At 36.0% G+C, this 24558-nt stretch overlaps 1 protein-coding gene across 4 annotated transcripts in view; it reads right to left on the bottom strand.

The window, feature by feature from the left end:
* LOC137003718 (ephrin type-B receptor 1-B) overlaps positions 1–24558 on the bottom strand; it is a 337726-nt gene that overhangs the window by 46648 nt on the left and 266520 nt on the right. For 3 of the 4 annotated variants that reach the window (XM_067363994.1, XM_067363996.1, XM_067363995.1), the window contains exons 6-7: positions 24228–24352; positions 1129–1291 (exon numbers count right to left, since the gene is read on the bottom strand). In XM_067363994.1, the coding sequence (XP_067220095.1) occupies positions 1129–1291; positions 24228–24352 (288 nt within the window). Of the gene's footprint in view, positions 1–1128; positions 1292–21799; positions 22210–24227; positions 24353–24558 lie in introns of those variants that run through there. The other variant, XM_067363997.1, reaches the window with a different exon arrangement.

Raw genomic sequence — 24558 nt, 5'->3', positions numbered from 1 at the left:
TCCAGTCCCCCTGGCATCCATTGTGTGTGTCCCTGGCACAGTCATCAGGCAGGACATGCTAGACTACAGATACAACGCCATTAATCAAACCCATGAGAGAGACAGAGGTTAGAGAGAGAGAGAGAGAGAGAGAGAGAGAGAGAGAGAGAGAGAGAGTCGTTTTATGCTTCTTGTTATTCAGTTTAAAGTTTTAAATGGGCTAAATTTCACATTCACATCAACAAAACAGAAAAAGACTGGACTTGGAAACAATAAAATGCACCTCAAATGAAACAAACTGAATTTTTCCTTTGTGTGTGTGTGTCCCAGAACTAATAAATGAAATGAGCCCTAAGACACAATAAACATCCACTCACTTCTGCTGAGAGAAAAAAAAAAAAAAAAAACAGAGAAAGAGAGTGAAGACAGTGTTAGAAAGACTGAGACAGTTTCCTGGGAGGTACAACAAGCCTGATAAAAACAGAAATCTGATAGATAGATAGATAGATAGATAGATAGATAGATAGATAGATAGATAGATAGATAGATAGATAGATAGATAGATAGATAGATAGATAGATAGACAGACAGACAGACAGACAGACAGACAGACAGACAGACAGACAGACAGACAGACAGACAGACAGATAGATAGATAGATAGATAGATAGATAGATAGATAGATAGATAGATAGATAGATAGATAGATAGATAGATAGATAGATAGATAGATAGATAGATAGATAGATAGATAGATAGATAGATAGATAGATAGATAGATAGACAGGCAGACAGGCACTGGGCTGCTCACAGATGATGATTAATCATATCATTCACTAATTAATGAGTTAAGGTTTCTGGGAAAGCTTGAATGCTACACAAGGTCCTGATGGAAATTCATTCAGCTAAGCAGTTTGGCTGGAGAACAGTCAAAACACACAGACATAATCTATATCATACACAGTGATGATCATGCAAAAATATATTGAGCATAAAAAATAGAATAGTGGAGCGTTTCTTTCGACAGAACTCTAAATAAATCTGCTCAAGGAATTAAATCACCCAGATCCAGAGAGCGCCTCCACACACTCACAAACACACACACACACACACACACACACACACAGGCATTGGCGTGGGGGTTCGTACCATCTGTGAGGGTTTGGAAGCACATTTTGCTGCTGTATTTGCCGAAACCAGCAACAGTCCTGGCCCGAACCTGCATCACATACATGGTGCCCGGCCGTAATCCGTCCACACGAGCTGTGTTCGTCTGACTCCTCACCTGCGTGGAGTTCACCTCAGACAGCTCCTGAGAGACAGAGAGATATGTTTAGTTGACACATTTTTTCAAACAATTCCATATTCCTCTCATTTGTTTCTCCTAGACAGCACTGAAACCAAATGGACAACTTTGCTTAAAGGGTTAGTTTACCCAAAAATGAAAATTCTGTCATTTATTACTTACCCTCATGCCGTTCCACACCCGTAAGACCTTTGTTAATCTTCGGAACACAAATTAAGATATTTTAGTTGAAATCCGATGGCTCCGTGAGGCCTCCATAGGGAGCAATGACACTTCCTCTCTCAAGATCCATAAAGATACTAAAAACATTTAAATCGGTTCATGTGAGTACAGTGGTTCAATATTAATATTATAAAGCGACGAGAATATTTTTGGAGCGCCAAAAAAAACAAAATAACGACTTATATAGTGATGACCGATTTCAAAACACTGCTTCAGGAAGATTCGGAGCACAAATGAATCAGTGTATCGAATCATGATTCAGATCGCGTGTCAAACTGCCAACGGCTGAAATCACGTGACTTTGGCACTCCGAACAGCAGATTTGATACACTGATTCATTTGTGCTCCGAATCTTCCTGAAGCAGTGTTTTGAAATCGGTCACACTTAGTTTTTTTTGGCGCTCCAAAAAATATTCTCGTCGCTTTATAATATTAATATTGAACCACTGTACTCACGTGAACTGATTTAAATATGTTTTTAGTACCTTTATGGATCTCGAAAGAGGAAGTGTCATTGCTCCCTATGAAGGCTTCACGGAGCCATCAGATTTCAAGTAAAATATCTTAATTTGTGTTCCGAAGATTTACGAAGGTCTTACGGATGTGGAACGGCATGAGGTCAAGTAATATATGACAGAATTTTCATTTTTGTCCATCATTTGTCAGGTGTTTCCCTTTAGGAAAATACAATGTCTGCATATTTGTCTCTTAGATTTTTCAAGATACCAAAGTCTGCAATAACAATCAGAGATATAAGCTCAAATTATTCTTATGAAAGTCCAAATGACCTTTATCTACATTATTTCAACTGTATAGCTCTGTACACTTACTCAGTTCTCTAAAATAATTACAGGAGAAACACATGAAATGACGCTGATACCTAAAAGCAAAGAAAACTGAGATCTCCATTTAGTCTTGTGAGCTATGAAAATGGAACCTCAGAGCAATAACACACTCCTTTTTTTGGGAGGAGAAAAAATCTTAGTTTAATAAAATGAGCCTTTTTGAACAGCAGCAGACGAGCACTGATGCCATCAAAAAGGACATTTAGGAGCAGACGAGACAGTAATGTGTTGAGTGAAAAAGTGATGAGATTTCTCTTTCTAAACTCCATCAACACCTCACCAACTCAGAGTGAGAAAGTGTGTGTATATGTGTATAAAGAGAGAAAGAGAGGGTGATAGACTATAATTGGCTAAATAAAGTCATACTGTTATCATAACTTTATTTCATTACATTAGAGCAGTGGTTCCAGGAAACCCCTATTTTATTATTTATTTATATATCCCAAATACTTTCAATGAATTTAAGGTCTGGACTCAGAGGTGCCAATTCATGTGTGAAAATGATTCTTCATGCTCCCTCCCAACCATTCTTTAACAATTTGAGCCTGATGTATCTTGACATTGTCATCCTGGAATATGGCCATGATGTGTCTTTGTACATGGTTGTTTCAGAAATGAAAAGCTACACACTCCATCAATTAGGGTTAGAAGAACTGTTCCCAAACATATAACAAGCTGGAAACATAATAATCACTGCAATAATGATCAAGTCATTATTAATCATTTGCCTATTAAAATCCAAACTTTTTTGGCCGGGAAGTGTACATAGATGTCTCATTAGTGACTGTTTCTATGGGCCGTGATACGTACAGGTAAACCTTTTGCCATACTGAAAGCCAGTGTCCACCTGTGAACACTTTTGAGCAAATTGACTGTGTGTCTGCAACAGTAGTTAGACACATATATAATTATCTATATCTCTATAGATTTAGTAGATGATTTTGTAAAACTAACACAATACAACAAGACGAATGAGTTAGCTAACATGACATTAAAAAGATACTCTAGTATAAAAACCTGTAATACTGAGTTAATACATATAAAAGCCCAACCCAATACATTCTCATCTGTGAAATGTTATCCCATTTCTTCAGGAATTTAAAGGGGACCTATTATGCCCCTTTTACAAGATGTAATATAAGTCTCTGGTGTCTCCAGATTGTGTCTTTGAAGTTTCACAATTGTGTCTTTGAAGTTTCAGCTCTAAATACCCAACTGATCGTTTTTGTGTGTCCCTTTAAATGCAAATGAGCTGATGTTCCTGGCTCGCTTTCCAAAAGAGGGCGGAGCTTTAACAGTTTGCGCTTTGGTTGTTCAACAAAAACAAAGCTGGAGAATCTCACGCAGCTAAAATGATGATTGTCAATAACGGTGTTCAGCCTTACATTGTTCAAACCGGAGTCGGACACTGATGGAGAGACTCAGGAAGAAGTTACAACTCTTAGAATGCATCTGGATGTTTCTGAACGGTTAATGGATAAATTTATGTAGTTGCTGTGGAGTTGATTCAACTCATCGACTAGCATGTGCCGCCATATTAGTCTTTTGTGCAAATCCAGCATTGAATTGACCCTCGTTGTGAAGCAGTCCAACGTAAAATGGTAACAACACTCTTCTACAACAACTCTTCCTCTTCTCTGAAGCAGCCCAACATGGCCCCACCCCATTTGTTGCGTGTTCTCGGGGGCAGGGTTTATGTAAATGTTAGGATTAGTGATGTCACTAACCTGGGAAGTAGCTTGTTGTAGTCCCTACCAGACGTTTGTTGTAGTCCTTAAAAAGCAAATTCTTTAATAGAAAATATCTCCCTTTGCATTGAACTTTGAGCATCGCAACTATGCAGATGTTGTTTTTGCTCAAACAGTAACATTACACACAAACTAAATTTAAAAAAAGTGAAATTATAATCAACAATCCCTTTAACTCTCGGCAGATTCACAACCAGAAGCTGTGCAATGTTGTGAGTGGCAACACATTGACTGTTCCAAGATGGTGTGCGCGCCAATGTGTCTGGAGTGGCTGAATGTGGCATCTATGTATGCATATCTATGGTCGTGACCCCCAGGATGGGAAACACTGCATTAGAGTTTTTAAAGTAAAGAAATGGTGTACTATCATTTTATTGTCATTGTTATTTCTTTTAACATTTAATGGTTTCTATTAAATATATAGTGTGGTTAGCAATGTAGAAATTTTACGCAGCAATTTTCAAGTACACATGACATCAAAATTGACCTCATTTAAGATCCAATCAGTTTCTGATAGATAAAATCAAATTTCTCATTGTTGAATAACTCATTTCTTCCAACAATACATGTTATGGAAGTGAAATGGGTTGTAAACAGTGCTTCATGTTAACCTTAAAAACGGCCTCCTTTATACTTCAAAAGAGAAAAGAAAAAAAAAACAGAAAGCTTCCTTTTAATTTCGAAGAGATGAAAGGCAAAGAATACTTTGAGAAATATGAAAAAGGTGAAATAGAAAGAAAACTTACAGCACTACTTTTCACACAACACATAAGTTGATTCACCTGTCAGTTAATGTTTTAGAGCAGAACTGATGCAGTTTCATTGGATTTTAGTTTGTGTTTGTAATTTTGAGTGTGAAAATTAAATTATACTGATGCATTTCAACTATAGACTGTTATAAAATGTAACAAACAATATTTATATTTTAATATTGATGATGCAATGTCTGTCACCTCTGTGTGTGCAACTCTTCAAACACTAAAACATATAGTATATTACAATGGTATACAAACACACTGGTTTAAACACAGTTATCACCCATAATAATAAAAAAAAAATAAAATAAAATAAATAAACCTTTTGAATGGTAGTGTACAAATTTATCCCTACATTACCTGCCTGAATAGTTTTATGGTCTATATATATATATATATATGATGTATGTCACATTTATTCTGTGTCTGTGTTGTTCCACAGTTTCTTCTTCTTTTGTTCCGTGTATGTTTTGTGGGCGAAAACAAAAAGTACCAAATTGAAACACAGAAAGGTATTTCGGGAGTGAGAAAAAGGAGACCATTTAGTAAAGTCTCTCAGACAGAGAAGAGAGAGACTTGCTGTAACATTCAATTTAGTTTTCAAGGTCTCATCAAAATTCACAGCAGAGCGACACTGAAAAGCCCACGCTACACACAGAAACCCCTACTGTGATGGCCGAAGGCGAAATCTGTTTCTTAACAACTGCAACATAATAATAATAATCAGGGAAAAAAATAACAGTGATATTAATAATTGAGGTTCATATCGTGCACGAGTGACATATGAAGGGGCAGGAGGGTTTGGTGTGTTGTCTGTAATTTACAAAACAAGATGGTATGTCTGAATATCTGTCATCCTCCCAGTGGTGAATGAGCAGAAATGAAAAGAGTCTGCACCTGACATCACCCCAGCCATAAAGCAAGCATAAAGTGCACTAGAGCATTGCCATATAAATAATGAAGGACACTCACAGACACGATCATGACCTCACCACTGGGTCATTAATAAATAAGAACATCTAGTGTCATTTAGGGCATCAGATGAACAATTTTGGGTATATGATGGAATCTGCCATCCTTTTTTTGCCGTTCTTTTTAAAGAAATGCTGTCATCATTTGCTCACGCTCATGTCCAAACCCGTATGACTTAATTTCTTTTGTTGAAGGATTATTCATGCTAAACTCTTCCATACAATGAAAAGGGATGGATGCTGTCAACACATAAACTATCACTATGAAAGTAGAATTACTTGTGCGCTATATAAGTATTATATTATAATACTATACATTATATAGGACTTGTGAGTGTTCTGAAGTCAGATGAGAAATTTTTGTGAGGACTGACATTTCAATCAACAATTGCTGAATTACAAGATCTTTGTGGGAGAAGTAGCCCGTGCTATGCTTTTTCGAAGATTACCTTTCATGTAGTGTGGAAAAGGTCTGCAAAGTTTCAAAGAACAAAGTGTACAATAAATGGAGGTAGGCTACTGTCTTCAAAAAGAAAGAATTGATTTTGAACTGCCTGAAACGAGTTGTCAGTAATCTTACTTCCAGCATAACCAACAGAGGTTTGTAACAAATAATGCCTGTCTATGGCCTTCAGTAGGGCTTTCCACAATGTGCTTAACCCCAGGTAAAGGAATGTTTCATACTTGTAATCTAGAAAAGCGGGGGTTAGCACCAATTTTTACCCAGGGTTATGAAACCCTGCTCCGGAGCAGGGTTAGCACCACTTTTGGCGGTGCCAAACTTGTACAGTGTTAAACGATGCGGCGTTAGAATGTTACAACCAAAGTCCCTTTAAGACAAGTCATTTCACTCGGCGGCCATCTTTGAAACGCCTCTCGGGCATCCTGGGCATCATGCAGCTCCTATCTCTTTGAATGGGGAAACATCAGATTCTCCAAAACTGTTCGCCAACCTTACGATTAAATTTCATATTTGAAATCACCAATGAAATCTAACAACAACCGACTCATAAATTTAGTTTCTAAACGCTCGAATCATGACAAAAAAACTGTATTTTTTCAGGCTGGATCAAGCTAATGCGCATGCGCAGACCTAAATGCGCGTCTCTTCGGAGGCGCGCGTCTGACTGTTTCTATAGAAACCGGTGATTCTAACGGCCGCTGAAGTGACGCGATGACTTTACCAGTCGGCGATTGGCTCTTGGCTTTAGAAGGCGGGACTTATTCTGCCATATTGCGCGTTACACTTTCTCCCATTCAAAACAATACGAGTGACACGTCTTGTGTGTTATTCTATAGTCTTTGGTTACAACTAGACGCTTGGCAACAGACAACCAATCACGTACTCATATTTGCCCGCTTTGGATGGTCACAGAAACACTGCGTATTGTATATAAACAGTAAATTGAGCGTTTGATAGGAAAAAATTCAAATGTGACGATTTGAGTGAATAAGAGACCGTTTCATTCTTACCTTTATAGTCCGAAATGTCCATTCAGTATAAACTCGATAGTTCATTCGGCAATACGAGGATGCGTAGTGCTAAAGCTATGTAAACAGGTCACGTGATGTGTTTATCCAATCAATGACACTGACACCACACAAATATGCAAATAAGGGTTTAGGAATGTACAATGTGAAACGTCAGTTTATGTATACCCAGGATTAATTGTTGTCCCATGGGTAAATTACGAGTAGTGAGAAACGTGAAACAAGATAACCCAGGATTTTGTTTACCTGTGGATTAGAATAGCTATTTCAAGTATGAAAAGCCCTATTGGCTGCCTGCGAACAAAGTCTACTTTGACCCTCAAACACTAGTTGTTGCTGAGGCCTGAAGGGTTTGGTTTGTGTTGTCGACATGCCAATAAGATGCTGTTTTCTGCGCAGTGAAAACAAATCCACTTTGCATGCACTTCCGACTTGGGCTTATATTGATACGGTAAAAACGGCGGCATCGGTATTGTTCGTATCACTGTGTATACAAATGCTGAGGAAGCCAGATATGGTAATGGACATCTTGTTCCAGACACACACAGTAAGTGATAGGCCAATCACAACAGACTGGGCCATCTGACCAATCAGAGCAGAGTAGGCTCTCAAAAAGGAGGGGTTAGAGAGACTGAATCCTTGATCAAATAGTTTCAGACACTGTGAGAAAAGAGGTGATGCTGTAATGAGAAAAATAAAGTGTTATTTATTCATTTATTTTTAACTTCTATGCATGTAAACCTGTCATAGAAGTAAATTACTACAAAACTAAATTAGGAGCCTTTAAAATAGCACAATGGGGCACTTTAAAAGCAGAAATTGTTACTCAAAATAGTGTTTCCACCTTAATTTGCATACCCCATTACCTCTGGGGGTTTATTAACCCAGAGTAATGAAATGTTGAACTTTAAATTCTTTTTGCGACTGTCCCTGCATAGCGCACAGATCACAATCTGCCTTAAAACCTGTCAGAAACACTGCTGTTCTGGAGATTAACTAACCGCAGTGCCGAGTGACATAAATTAACAAGATTTGAAAATAAATAAATAAATAAATAAACAACAGCTCTTTATAATGAGCAGAACAAACAATCTCAGATTCTGTTTGTGATTTCTTAAAGACTCTCACATCTTATCAAGTCTGCCTTTGATTGTGGCCAAACAATTTAATCTGAAAGAAACTGCAAAATGTTCCATGTTAATATGTTCTGAATCAAATATTAGCATACTACTTATTGCATACTGAAAATCATACTGTGAGCTGCCTATGGACATTTAAAAACAATATGGGAAACAGTATGCAAAAGTTTATATTATATTATAGTATGCCAAACTGTAATAGGATTTGATCACGTTACATGTGTGATTAAGCAATTGTTTCTATTAATAACAATAATATGATTTAAAATTATTAATAAAAATGTAATATTTAAAATATTAAAATAATATTTTATTCTACTTTACACTTAATTTCTTGTACATTTTTATAATTACTTATATTTTAATATTTTTTTTATTTTTTTAATTACACAAAACAGTTATTTTAATTTGCATCTTATTTTGTGTAAAAAAATAATTATTTTGATCAAATAATGAGAAATCATTGTTAAAAATTAACGATTTCTATAGATTTTAGTTCATTTTTGTACGCGTGTTAAATGTATACAGAAAATGTATATACGGAGCATACTTAATTAGTAAGCATAATATGGTAGTATGCTATTCTGAACATAGCCAGTGTTTGTCTGAGTGCAGATCTGGCTACTCTTCCCCCGGCAGTGAAACCCCCTCAGGGGGCGGCCCTCTCCCGCTGTCTGTCAAATGGGGATTATGGGAAGTCCCTCCCCACCTCTAGCACCTCAAGATGGTGTGGAAAGTAGGAGGGGCTTGTGGCTGGCAGCCAATAGGAGTGGCTGCCAGGGCAGACAGACATGGCTCTCAGCAGGTCCTCAGTGAGCAGTGGGACTGTTTTGGCAGGAGGCAGGTGTCACCGCCATAGACCAGCAAAGCAATCTGTCCTGCTGAAGGGAGTCGCCTGGCTTACACACACACACACACACACGTGATCACACAAACAGGGGGACAGGGCTGGTGTCAAATCAGTCCTTCTGTTAATGGACCGTGGACCGTATACACACACACGCCATCTCAAACATCCTTCACTGAACATGGCGCGGCTGGCCGTGGCAAAGTGCCACTTCCCCCAACTGGGTGGCACATGCCACCTCTGCTTGCAGGATGGCAACACCACCTGGTAAGACTTATGAAACACAAAGGCAGTACTAGGGAACATTACTTTTAAAAGAATATAATTTAAATAAACTGTTAAAGCTGTGTACAGATTAACTAATTCAATTATAAATTCAATTATGATTCAAAGGGGTATATTTCATGATATACTCTTTGTGCTATCACTAAAAAAAAAAAAAAAAAAAGTGTGTACACCATAAAAAATTGTGTAGGATTCACTTTGTTACAATTTTTACTCAAATTGCTAGTAAATTTTACAGATAATTAAATAAAACATTGAATTAAACATTACATTTTGATATATAAAGACTAAAGTAGTATTTTTTGTAAAACATACTCTATTTATTAATTTTGTTTTATTATTCAAACAACTTCAGAAAAATATGGTTTACAGTGTAGGATTTACTTGGAAACAATTGTCACTTAGAAATTTCTGGTAAATTTCACAAATAATTACAAAGAAATGGCAAGTAACACATTGAATTAAACATTTTAAGTAGAAAGACTAAACTAGTATTTTCTTGCAAAACGTACTCCACTAATCTTTTTCTTCCTTTTCCTTTTTTTTTTTTTTTTTTTTTTTTTTTTGCATTTACACAAGGCAGTGTTTAATACTGATTCAAACAGGTCATTTGTCTTTATGAACTATTAAAACACAAAAAGAACAGGCTCATAAGAGTGTTTTGCTTCAGGAATCAAGCTATTGTTGTATGTTTTGGTTAATCTGGTAATAATCAGTTAAAGGTGCAATGTGTAAAATGCAATATATTATGCATAACTATGTTTTCAGTGTTACATAAAGACCTTACATAATGAACCGTTATGTTTTTATTACCTTAGAAAGAGCCATTTCTATCTCATACGCCGCGGCTCCCCCCTCCATTTCAAGTCGGCATTATGCGCCGGCATCTTTCTACAGCAGCCCTAAACGGACAAACACTCTACAGAATGCATTTAGTCACTATGTTGTTGTTCTTCTAAATCGTTCATGTTTTTAGAGGCAGTAGTAGCAGTAGTCGTCTGGTTTATTAGAAGCAGAGACTGTTTTTTGTTAGAAGTAAGCTACTCATTGCTTTTTCAGATGACGACATGTTGGCCAGACGGCCACTGTAGCTTCTCCAGAAGGGAGAGGGGTGTGTGCCGTTAGTTGCAGTTCGCAACCTCACTGCTAGATGCCGCTAAAATTTACACACTGCACCTTTAATTTGTTTGTGAATCAGACTACACTGGTTGCAATGTATGTTTCTGATTCATTAAAGGTCCCGTTCTTCGTGATCCCTAGTTTCAAACTTTAGTTAGTGTGTAATGTTGTTGTTAGAGTATAAATACAATCTTTAAAATTGTAAAGCTCAAAGTTCAATGCCAAGCGAGATATTTTATTTAACAGAAGTCGCCTACATCTAACGTCCAGTTTGGAATACATCCCTCTACTTCCTTCTTTAATGATGTCACTAAAACAGTTTTTTGACTAACCTCCACCCACAGGAATACACAAAAAAGGGCGAGTGGTCTTGTTGCGCTCCCACAGAGAAGAGCAAGAGTTGCGTTTGTAGAGTGTGTTTGTCGCCATGTCGTCAAAACAGTGTTATTTTCATCCCGCAGTCCAATCACCTTTGTTTGGCCTTCCCAGGGACGCTGTACTTAGAGATCAATGGTTACAATTTATGTTTAACTCTGTTCCCAAAAATTATAATTGTGGTATCCTTACTGCAATAGTTAATGTTGGACTGCAGTGCACATAATGGCCAGAAGAGGGGACTGTTTTCCGTATGAGGTACTCTTCTGAGTGAGCGATAATGTTGTACATTTTCTGTCGCTGCTTGTGGAGATTAAAGAGTTCAGTCTCTCGGGAATTATTGTCTTTTGTGTTCATTCGGCACAACACCACAATAATCCACATGTAAAACTATGTGGCGTGACCTTTCTGGGCAAGGAGCGCTAAGCTGCTGTCGAATCACAACACAGGAACCGCTGGCACAATCAGAACTCGTTACGTATTTCTGAAGGAGGGACTTCATAGAACAAGGAAGTCATCAGCCCGTTTTTATGACAGTGGAAACAGCGGTATACAGATAAGTAAATTATGTGAAAAATACTGTGTTTTTTTACACGCGAAACATGAAAACATGTTATATTGCGCACTATAAACACAATCAAAGCTTCAAAAAAAAAAAAAACACGAAAAACGGGACCTTTAAAAAGAATCACTTTATGAGAATCAGTTGTTTGTAAATTTGGATACACTGGTCGCATTTTATGTTTCTCATTCACTAAAAATAACTGGTTGCAAATATAAATGTGAATTCAACTTTAGTTGAGTCATGTGGAAATTTCTTTTTTGTAATACTTAATGATTTATATTTATCAACTGTCCGAATTTTTTTTAGTGCAGCAGATAATGAAATGTGTCTTGACATGGCTATATGGCTTCCAAACAAAGCTATATATCCAGAGACACAGAGGCACAATCAAAAAGAAAATGCGCCAAGAACGAAATGTATTTTTCTAACATTTTAAATTCTTATTTAGTCTTAAGAAACCAAACAAAAATGGTAAAAACAACAATGACACTCCAGTCCAGAGATCAATATTAGTCAACTGTTTCGTTAGAAATGCCCAGTGATAAAAATGTAATTGTCAGTATACATTGAGCTCGTACGACAGCAAAAAAATAAATAAAAAATCCTAAAAACGCCTGGCTTTATTGAAATTCAACTCACTGTATGCGATGGAGATCCGGCACCTTCTAAAATGGTACAATATTGCAATATTTGTTTTAGATTTTAAAATAAAACATAACATTTATTGTAAAATTATATATATATATATATATATATATATATATATATATATATATATATATATATATATATATATATATATATATATATATATATATATATATTTATATTATTATTATTTTTTTTTAATTATTATTTTATTAAAAATTAACATCAGAGCCCAAACTATGCAGTTACTAAGCATACTTCTGGGGAGTCCTGTGCCAACCCAGAACATGCCATTATGATGAATGAGAATGCTTACAGATAGGTATTATAGACCTCATTGGTTACCTGGATCACCGATTTTGAGATTCTTTCTATGTATCAGACTGGCACTGTATGTGTTGAGCTATGGGTTCAACTCTGTATTCAGTGCAGCAGAGTTCGCTGAGATTGAATTCATTCAGCTGAAACAAAACCTTGTATTGGCCTTGTGTATGGTTTCATATCTTTTTAATAACGGCATCGCTTTCCTACTGACTGCTGGTTTTCACGTCCTGCTACGCATGCTGCATAATGCTGACAGCTTCAAAGAAATATTTAACAACAATCAAATTCAATTTCAAAATATTAAAGTTATTATATGATGTGGCAAATCTACTGATTATAATTATTTATTTGCTGATGTGACAAAACAAGATCAAACCCATTATAAAACAACAAAAAAATGTTTTAGTCATGGATTTAAATTTTTTTAATAAAAATACCGCAATTCAGCTGAGAAGCTCTCTAGTTGTATCAATTAATCATTTGTTAACTATAACATTAGCAGTCTAGTTTTGTAGTGACTAGCTCACTTCCATTCTAAATCAACAAATCTGTTTAGAAAGTGTGTAGAATTGGGAGGGATGCAGCTGTACGTGTCGCTCGCTCTCAGTGTAGACGGAGTGTCTACAGATAAGATAAGCACAAGAGAATCGCAAAGTGCTGTAGGCAGAGATCAAACAGCCTATGTGGGCTTTTATGGATTATGATTTTGCCGCGCGTGGGCTTGTTATTATGGAGCGTTCTATTAGAGAAATGTAATATTGTAGTATTGTTTATGAAGACTAATGTTGGCATGTTAACTGAGAGACATTCTGAATGAAGCATAATGTATTTTTAAAGATGCTAATATGAGATGACTCATAATCCTGTACCTCTAGGGTAAAACCCACACACACACACAAGCCTGAAGTCAAACACACACACATTTTTTTTTTATTGCAGTTAATGGAGGCCCTGACCTTTTAAAAGCAAGTTATCTTCTGTGTCATGAAACTCTGAGAGACAGATATCAGAGAAAAAGGACAGCAAGCAAGAGAGAAAGAGAGAGAGAGAGATCCCAATTAGAATTTGCTGAAAATATTATATACTAAATGATATTAAAACATTGGCTGTCATCTGAGCCCTGGTGTGCACCAAACAATCGGACCGAGACCAATGAAGAGGTGGGGCTTCCAAATGAACTCTGGTGCGGTTCTAATAAAATATGAACACAACAAGGACAAAAGACATGTAAATTATCCAAAAATGTCATGATGTCACAAGATGCGAGCCTAAAAAAGGAGAGAATTCTCAAGCATATATGTATATATATGTGTATATATATATATATATATATATATATATATATTTATATATATGTATATATATGTATATATATATATATATATATATATATATGTGTATATATATATATATATATATATATATATATATATCATAAAACGACCAATCAGGATGTGAGCGTATCCCTATCGCTTTAGGTTTGGTGATAAATTGCCAGTGTGAATGCAAAAAAAAAGTTATTTTTTCTTTCTTCGTTTAGGGGTAAAACGAAGTTCGAAATACATAAGCAGCGATATACTGTTATCGAACATCTGACGCCACCCACACTGCTGAGAGCGACGTTTAGATGAATATGTAAATATGTGATGCACGCTTTCCTCTAACAAAAAAAAACAACAAAATTGAGAAAACAGCAAGCATTTTTTTTTATAGAAAGCATAAGAAAAGCATCTGATCATAACAACATGGGTATGTTAGCATGAACTCTGCAAATTAGCACTTCAGTAAAGTCACATTTATTTATACAGCATTTTATTCAATAGATTGCTTAAAATCAAGCAGCTTTACAGTATCAAACATGAAAAACACTGTTAGTGCCTCATTTCATCAGAGGCACAAGTTAATTTTCTACTATAAAGCAGCTATCCAGTGTGTTCATGTTTTCACCCATGGAGATACCTCAACGGATCCAACAGACGAAATGAGTCAGTACAGTTCCACGTGAAAGAAGGCGGAGCCTCAGCGCACACCTCCTATTACATTATCGTCACAGACCAATGGTAGTGCAAAGGTGTTTTGCACCAGGAGTGAACTTTTCCTGAGAGTTCTCTTTGGCAAGCTGTTTCAAACTCCCAAAAAGAACATAAAACGAACTTTGTTTTGGCCTGATTTTGTTTCGAAATGACATTACATCAGTTCATTCTTCGATTTCATTTGAAGTGAATCGGGGCCTTAAATGTTTTTTTTTTTTTTTTTTTTGTTACAGACCAAATAAACCAAGCAAAAATAACTACAAGTGTGAACACACCCTCAAACACAACAACAAAGTAAAATGCAATGTTATTTGTCTATCTGTACACAGTGACAGACAAAAAACAGAGAGCCACCTTAACCAGGTAGAGTCTCAGTGGACACAAGCTCACAATAGAGATGGGCAGACAGAGGAAAACATGGCTGCCACAGGAAGAGAGGTTTTGGCCACACTGTGATCAAAACAAAATCAAGACTCTATCAGAATGCAGAAAATGCAAAGATATTTGAACAAGAAACAAAGTGCATACACCACACTTTTGAAACGCTAACAAACAATGAAAAACTACCCTTCCTATTACTTTTACTTTGTAAACATTAAGTATTTGCACTAATTTTATTGTATTTTACATCGCACACATTTTGTATGCAGCCTAGCCATAGCTTTGGCAATATAAATGTACAGATTCTGTCGTGCCAAAAAAGCACACTTGAATTGAAATTGGGAGAGACAGACAGAGTGTGGAGAGGAAGGGATTGTAATTAGACTTAAATTAAAAGCTACCTGTCACATCTGAGACATGACAATGAGGTCTGTGTTTCATTTTTCATTAATTTTCCCATTTTTTTTTTTTTTAAACTCATTTATAAAACCATTCTTATAAAAATTGTCACACTAAATTGTAACAATTTAAGTTAAAACTAGGGCTGTCAATCAATGAAAATTTTTAAGCAAATTACTTAAATGCTATGACAATTATGTAACTAATCAAATCAATCCCAATTAATCATATTACGTTATTGTGACTGATGAGCAAATAATTTAATAAACATTATATTATATATATATATATATATATATATATATATATATATATATATATATATATATATTATATATATATATATTTTGCACACTAAATTTATGCAGATATGCTCTCTATTGTGCTCCTTGAAGTAAAAAAGTCAAAGTCCAAGTCGAATACAGAGTCAAAAAATTGCAGACAATGTATATCTCTGCTTCAACTGTTCAACTGGACCCCAATGGACAACTAGTGGCCGTCAGGTCATGTGAGTTTCAGACACCCTCCGTCGGATCAGATTTTTTGCTCACTGCGTGAGGGCTAAAGCTGATCGTTGTTCAGAGGTTGGCTATGACCCGCAGCTTTCAGATCACCAGTACAGATGACCTGGGTGAGATGTAAGTGCATGCGGGTCCTGATCTCAAAGCATTAGACAGGTTCCTGGGTACAGAGCTGAAAGTTTTACTGCAGTAAATAAACCACATAATATGATGGCGTTAGTGGAAACGTCTCTTCCTAGAGGCTTTTAGAGAGTGTTTTATGCAAGCGATGATTTTAATAGCCTGGTCACATTCGCCTAATGGCACTACTCGGATGCACCAGGCATTTTTATGAGACTCCAACTTAGCATCCTATATCTGTTTGTAAATGCCGGACAGGGTCGTGGAGTTCAGTCTAGCTGATTTTAGATCTCTCAGACTTCATATTACTGGAGCACACTTCAGCATTTAGGAAGTGTGGCGGCACTGGGCCAGAGCTTCGGCAGTTCTCCATTAGCCTAGATGATTGAGGTTAGAAACTCATGAACCCTTGTCCCAGAAAACCACCGCTACATCTATAAGGGTCCAGGTAGTTATATCACCCAGTATGGGAGATGCAGCGTAGCCTTCTGCGTTACTGGAAGTGACAGCTTATGCTGGTAATTGACAGCTAAGTTGTGGCAGCCTGCAGCTCTTTTGAAGGAAGCTGGGAAGCTTCGTAGAGAGTCTCGGTAAAGGTGAGATACAGAAGCCCCTCCAGCAGTGAGCAAGTACAGCCAGACAAAGTTATAGTGGAGAGCTTTGTTTAAATTGGTGCTTCTCAGAAGGTTTTGATTTCGATCTAGAATTGACAAAGTGGTGACACAACACAATACTTTTTTAATGTTTAATGTAGTCTGGTTTCTGTTTTGTTTAACCGTACATCGTTTTGATTATGTTTCTGTTACTGTAGGATTAAGGGATGTAGAATATGGTCATGCAGAATAAGGCATTAATATGTGATTTATAAGTATTAATAAACAGCCAATATCCTAGTAATATGCATGCTAATAAGTAACTAGTTAATAGTGAGAATTGGACCCTAAATTAAAGTGCTACCTTACTGTATTATTAATTTGAAAACAATATAATTAATGAATCTATTTTTTTTTTTTATATATCTCATTCCTTAAAAAATATAAATATGGATATAATAATAATAATAATAATAATAATAATAATAATAATAATAATAATAATAATAGAAAAATAGCATCAGAAACCAAAACAATGTAAGGTGGGGTAAAAAACAGCTAGACTGCATTAAACATTAAAACATGATTTTGTGTTGGGTCGCCACGTGATATCAGTGTATATTGTATATAATTGGTAAACATATTTATTTTGTTAGCAATAACTGAAACACTTATATACAGTAGAAAGGAAAAGTTTGTGAACCACTTGCAGAATCGGTGAAAATGAGAATAATTTTAACCAAATAAGAGAGATCATACAAAATGCATGTTATTTTTTATTTAGCACTGTCCAGAGTAAGATATTTTACATAAAATATGTTTATATATAGTTGACAAGAAAAAAAAAAAAAAAGGCTGAATTTATTAAAATGGCCCCATTGAAAAGTTTGGGAACCATTGGTTCTTAATAGTCAGGGGGTGAAACTTTTTGAATTTGAAGATTGAAGTAAATTGAGCTTATTTTGTCTTCCGGGAAACATGCAGTTATCTTCTGTTGCTTCAGAAGGGCAGTAATAAGTAAAAAGAAAAAAAGATATTAAAAAAAATAAGAAATTTGGATATCTTCATCCTGTTCAAAAGTTTTCACTCCCTGGCTCTTGATGCATTGTGTTTCCTTCTGGAGCATCAGTGAATGTTTGAACCTTTTTTAATAGTTGTGTTTGAGTCCCTCAGTTGTCCTCAGTGTGAAAAGGACCAACGATCACTCATGAACAACCATAAAAAAAAAAAAAAAAAAAAAATCATCCAGGTAACCACACACAAAATTAAGAACCAATGGTTCCCAAACTTTTGAACAGGGCCATTTTAATAAATTCACCATTTTTTTTTTTTCTTGTTTACTATATATAAAAATCTTTTATGTAAAATAAAATGTAATTCAAAATTCATTAATTAATTAAAGCTAAATCATTATTTGTTTCTCCTATGACCCCATGAAAAAAGACCTGTGTTCAATTTTCGGGTTGTGACCCACCAGTTGAGAAACACTGGTTTAGATTAGACATATTTATGAAAACTGATAACAGGGCTGAGTTACTGATGAACAGGGTTGTAGCAACCAGTAGCTTGTTGGACCTTTAGGCAAGAGAAGCAATCAAATGTCTGCTTTACTCAAAACATTTAAGTACAGAACATCTGTTTGCAGAATCTATAAGACATCTTAAAGATAAAACTCCCTTGTGCATGTACAGTATAACGTTACACGGATCTCATTCGCGAAGTCTAAACCAAGTCAAGCACATTCATGTTGGCTTTGCGGCTACAAAAAATGTGAGTCAGAGCGCCTTTCTGACGCCGTAAAAGACAATCAGATACAGCTGTGGAACTAGACCGAGCAGAGTGAGTGGCAGGATGGTTCAATCAGGGCTGAAACTTTAAATTTTACCCACAGTTCTCTCCTGCAGCGTGTGCATGTGCCGTCACATTTTTATATTTATGCTGATTTAGCCACTGAATTTGATCTCATGCCTGAAAAATGGACTCAGGTTGTCACGGTGGCTTGGAGAATAAGCATCTGCCAGTCCTGCTGTCAACCGAACCGTAAAAAGACCCTCGAGCGGAATTGCGCTGATCTCATCTTGACGGATACAGTGCACGGAGATCGACTTGAGCTAGAATAATGTATTCACACATATGACTCCTTCACCAGGTGCTCTATTTCATTATTTATAATCTGACAGATGACCGCATTCCTTGTCCTTTTCTTTTCTTTTCTTTTTAACTGGCTTTGCTGATTTAAGAAGTGTGTCATTTCTGAACCGTTAATTTGCAAATATAGTGATTCTTCAAACTGCTTACACCATCTTCTATTGGTAACTTTTAGGAAGCATTAAACTGACTAAAAGTGACAGTAAAGACATTTATAATGTTATAAATATTTCTATTTCAAATAAATGCTGTTCTTTTGAACTTTCTATTCATCAAAGAATCTTGAAAAATAAATTGTATAATCGTTTCCCCACAAATATTAAGCATAACAACTGTTTTTAACATTGATAATAATGTTTCTTGAACACCAAATCAGCATATTAGAATGATTTCTGAAGGATCATGTGACACTGGAGTAATGATGCTGAAAATTCAGCTTTGTCTTCACAGGAATAAAAGACATTAAAAAAAATAGATAACAGTTTTTTGAAACTGTAATAATATTTCACAATATTAGTGTTGTCACTGTATTTTTATTAAATACATGCAGCCTTGGCATAAGAGACTTTTCAAAAATATTAAAAAATCTTACGGACGGTAATGTATTCGTAGGTAGTGTATGTACCTTTTTTTGGGGAAAGTTACTTTGGGGAAAGTAATCCGATATGGCGTTCTTCAAAATACGTTATTTTTGCATTACTTTTTCTCGCCTGAGCTGGACTTGCTTGTTTGTTTTTAATAACAAAAACAGTTCTAATTTTGACAAATGTAAAGGCCCTTTCACATAAAAAGTGAAATGAATAAGCTTCAGGCTGAAGGCTTTCATTTGAAAAAGTAACTCAGATATTTTGTTGTAAATTTAAAAGTAATGTGTTACTTTACTTGTTACTTAAAGTAATCACAATACTTGTAATGCATTGCCCCCAAGTGTGCCGCACAAGTCCTGAAAAGTGAAGCCAAAACGGTTCGATCACCCCCAGGTGGTTGGATGCAGTATAGCTCATAAACCCCGCTCTCCATGTAATCTAATGGGACGTGAGACAAACTAAACAATGGAATTGCACTATAAATATTTTATTTCCAACAATGATTTCTGTCATTTTATGTAGTTTTTATCACGCTGGTGTAAATTCAAGCATTTTTAAATAAGTTTAGGTTTATTTTGTTATTTGATGCTATAAAAACGGGGGTGTGACGTCACGATTGACAGCTGAGATTGACAGCTTCTCTGAGTGAAGTAGTCACTGAGGCACCGATGGAGTTTTTTCGTGATTTTCAGGAGGAGATCGGAGCTTCAACGTTAATTTCCATAACTGTTTATTTCACACCGACACAATGAGTTGTTCTGCAGTAAACTGTACTAACTGATTCTGCGGGGCCTTGATACCACGGCTCCACTTCACGCTCATTATACTGCGCAGACTCGGGCTCTGGGTTTACCTCTGCGCAGACTCTGGTTTTAAGATGTCAGCACCATATTTGGACATTCGCAGCTTCACTTTTCTACAATGGTAGAGAATGAAGGTGCAGTCTATGATTACCCCCAACACTGACAGTTACCAACAGAAGATGGATATATGAAAAAGTACACACATCACCATTAGTCTTTCTCTAAACATTACACTTGCCCTTTCCTCTTTCTCGGATAGGTTCACTGAGTTTCAGAATGGGCGTGGCCTGTTATCCAGCAATCTAATACAAGCTCATAAACAAGGCAAACCTCTTGACAGCTGTCTGAACACTTTTGCGCCATCAGTCTGCTTCTTCACACCCTCTCCTAATCAGAACCATGTAAACAACCTTTTAAAAACCTGTTATAAAAACAATATTGCCAATATATTTCTAAAACATGAAAAAGACTGTAATTATAAGCTGTCAAAAAGCAGATGAGGTTGAAGCACCGTAAACAAGCACCGCAACACTCTTTCCACATCGCTCATGTTTTCATGCCTAAAAGAAAGACACATTAATGATATTTTCTGTACGGTGTCTGATTCTGAAGTACCTTTCTCCTTCTCGCCTGTTTTATAAATCAGCATATGATTACACGACATGCATATTTATAAGGAAATAAGTGCTGCACTTGTGCTATTTGCATTTGAGTAAACTATTGTCGAGAGGAAAGAATTATCCTGGATATAGACATTATTATCCCCAAGCTTTTGATTAAACCAATTTTCATAACGTAGCTCATTTATCTTGCCAAACATCACTGCAGAAATGATAACAGCTAAAGATTTGTTCTCCAGAGAAATATGCTGTGTTCGTAGACTTTAGTCACTACATGAAACAGAGAAAGTCTGTGCATGTGTTCACAAATTGTGGTTTCTACTAATCAGTGCTTGGTGTAACAACTTATATGCTTTCAATTAAAATGGTCAATTTAAACAAGAAATTAATGTCAGATACTGGTTTGTTAAAAATGATTGTGTTTTCTTTGATTTGGTTGATACTTGAGGTTGAGGCTGCATGTGAAATATATTGTGTATTCATGATTTTCATTCATAATTCATGATACACACACCTACGTGTTGATACAACTAATTAACTAAAAAAAAAAAGTTAAACTATTAGATTTTAAAGTCAAAAAGTTGTGCCCATATGAAAAACACCTCAAACTCGCTGCATCAATTAAACAATCTGTCTATGCATTTGACAGCAAGATTAAACTAATGCCGAGAGATTCATTTACAACAACAGAAGGTAACTTATGTTTTATGTCATGAACATAAGTAATGAGTACTGTTATGGTACTGTTATATTTGATTAATTTGTCAAACTATTCCATTACAAAAAAAAAACACCCATCTCTGATTTCTTACAGACACCTCTAATTCACCACAGAAAACTGATATTATAGGAATAGCTTGTGTATTTCAATAAGAAAAAATGCAGAAAGACTGTCATTAAAATGTTTTTCTATAACATCGATGTGTAGAATATTATAGACAGCCTTGAATATATAAATTTTCCCTGTAAATTTATGGAAAATATAGTGTGTGAAAGTGTTTTTATCAGACCTTAGCCAAGTACATGATACAGCCATCCAAGTGGATATATTTATATAACATTTCAAAGAAACATCAGACGGGGAATATAGGCATAACAGCTGGCGAGAGCGTGTTTTTGCGTGTCCATCTTGCTCTGCTGTAAAGTCTCTAAAAGGGGTGACGGCTCTGAAGCGTGTGTGTGTGTCAGTACAGGAGGCTCTAGAATCATTAGGTGTAATTGGTGTGAGAGGGTCTGTGTTTCAGCATCACTCTGCAGGGACCGGCCAGCGAAACTGCTGAACCCGACCACCCGCCTGCCAATGCTGTCTCCTAGCAACCCACTGTACATCACTTCCTCATGATGTTACACAAAGGGGTCTATGAGACATCCCTGCAAAGCACTGTCTGAAAAAATTGTTCAGATGTCATTTTACTTTTATAATGTGACATTAATACAGACAAACAATATTCAATGAGAAAAAAAAAGTATGCCGAGACTTTTTGGCCAGAGTTTATCCACCATGAATTGAAACAATAATGAAAAGTGATCCCTATGATATGCAAATATCAGCACGGCTGTGATTGTGCCGTAGGTAATCAAAGCATGCTGATATACAGCCATATCGCACGGCTACGAATGTGATATTGTGTTTATACAACAGTTCGACGGCACGAGTGTGTACACAAATAAAAACAACAACGGAGTGTCTTTAAAACCCTCGTTCGTGCAGCATTACATTCTGTTTGAATGTCCGCTAAAGAACGCGATCTTGTATTTGTCCCTTTTTTTTTTACAGCTATCGGAATTTTCCAAAACATCCATAACACCACAGCGCAGAAATAACTTCCTTTGCAAAAGTTACTTTCAATTTAAAAGTCTCTAGTGACTGACAGACTCATTCTCCTGTAAAGTGTTGCCGCCATTTAATGGCGTATTAATGTAACTTTCACTCAATCCATGTTACGCACTAATGGACATAATTATATAAAATAATATTTATTGAACAACAAATAAACACAATTGTACAGTTCAGTCAAGCTTAAAGCACTAGTTATTTTATGTGGGGTTTTTTTTACAAATATTTAACGAATGAAGAGGATTTTAAAGACCTTTGTTCATCTTCGGAACACAAATTAAGATATTTTTGGTAAAATCGGATGGCTCAGTGAGGCCTCCATTGACAGCAAGATAATTAACACTTTCAATGCCCAGAAAGCTACTAAAGATATTTTAAAACAGTATTTATAATTAAAACAGTTCATGTGACTACAGTGGTTCAACTGTAATGTTATGAAGCGACTTTTTATATTTTTACTATTAATACTTTTTGTGCGCCAAAAAAACAAAATAACGACTTTATTCAACAGTATCTACTTGCGGGCGATTTCAAAAGACTGCTTCATGAAGCTTCAAAGCTTTATGAATCTTTTGTTTTGAATCAGTGGTTCGGAGAGCGTATCAAACTGCCAAAGTCACGTGATTTCCATAAACAAGGCTTCATTACGCCATAAGTGTTTCGAAACACGTGACTTTGGCAGTTTGATACACGCTCCGTCATGTGATTTCAGTAAACGAGGCTTTGTTACATCATAAGTGTTTCAAAACGTTTAGAAATTTCAATGGTTCATGTGACTTTGGCAGTTTGTTACACGCTTCAAACCACTGATTCGATACAAAAGATTTGTAAAGCTTCAAAGCTTCACGAAGTAGTGTTTTGAAATCGCCCATCACTAGATATTGTTGAATAAAGTCATTATTTTGTTTTTTTGGTACACAAAAAGTATTCTCGTCGCTTCATAACATTACAGTTGAACCACTGTAGTCACATGAACTGTTTTAATTATAAATACTGTTTTAAAATATCTTTAGTAGCTTTCTGGGCATTGAAAGTGTTAATTATCTTGCTGTCAATGGAGGCCTCACTGAGCCATCCGATTTTACCAAAAATATCTTAATTTGTGTTCCGAAGATGAACAAAGGTCTTGTGGAACAACATGAGGGTGAGTAATTAATGACAGAATTTTCGGGTGAACTAACCCTTTAAGAGTCTATGACTGGATCATTATTACAGTGATTTTTATGTTTCTAGCATGTTATATGTTTGAGAACAGTTCTTCTAACCCTTTTAGATGGAGTGTTTAGCTTCTCATTTCTTAAAAAGATTCATCAGGCTCAAATTGTTAAAGAATGTTTGGGAGGGAGCATGAAGAATCATTTTCACACATGAATTGGCACCTCTGAGTCATTGAAAGTCTTTGGGATGTGCTGGAGGAGACTTTACAGAGTGCTCACCTCTTGCATTGTCAATGCAAGATCTTGACCAAAAATTGATGTACCTCTTGATGGAAATCAGTGCTTTGATGTTATTTCTATCAAGAGGTGCATCAACACACACACACACACAAGCACACACACACCTTACCTTCTCATAGTAGCGTAGCTCATAATCGAGAATAATTCCATTGGGCTGTTCAGGCTGTGGCCATGACAACGTGATGCTTTTCATCGTAGAACTGACCTGATGCATTATGGGAACAATGGATGGGGCTGCAAAAGAGAGAGAGAAAAGAAAATCCAAGTGAAAAAAAAAAAAAAAAAAATCATTCCAAACAGCCATCTTCCCTGCTGTGTGGACTTAGCTAGTGAATTGATCTGCCACTTTCAGAAATGAAGCACACACACACACACACAGTATGATGAAAGAGTCAGACAAGAGGGTTATTGGACTTGTTTAATAGCTTCGTGAGAATGTG

This window comes from Chanodichthys erythropterus, chromosome 16 (genome assembly GCF_024489055.1).
Source record: "Chanodichthys erythropterus isolate Z2021 chromosome 16, ASM2448905v1, whole genome shotgun sequence".
Taxonomy (NCBI): Eukaryota; Metazoa; Chordata; class Actinopteri; order Cypriniformes; family Xenocyprididae; genus Chanodichthys; species Chanodichthys erythropterus.
This window is presented reverse-complemented; position numbering and strand designations above follow the sequence as displayed.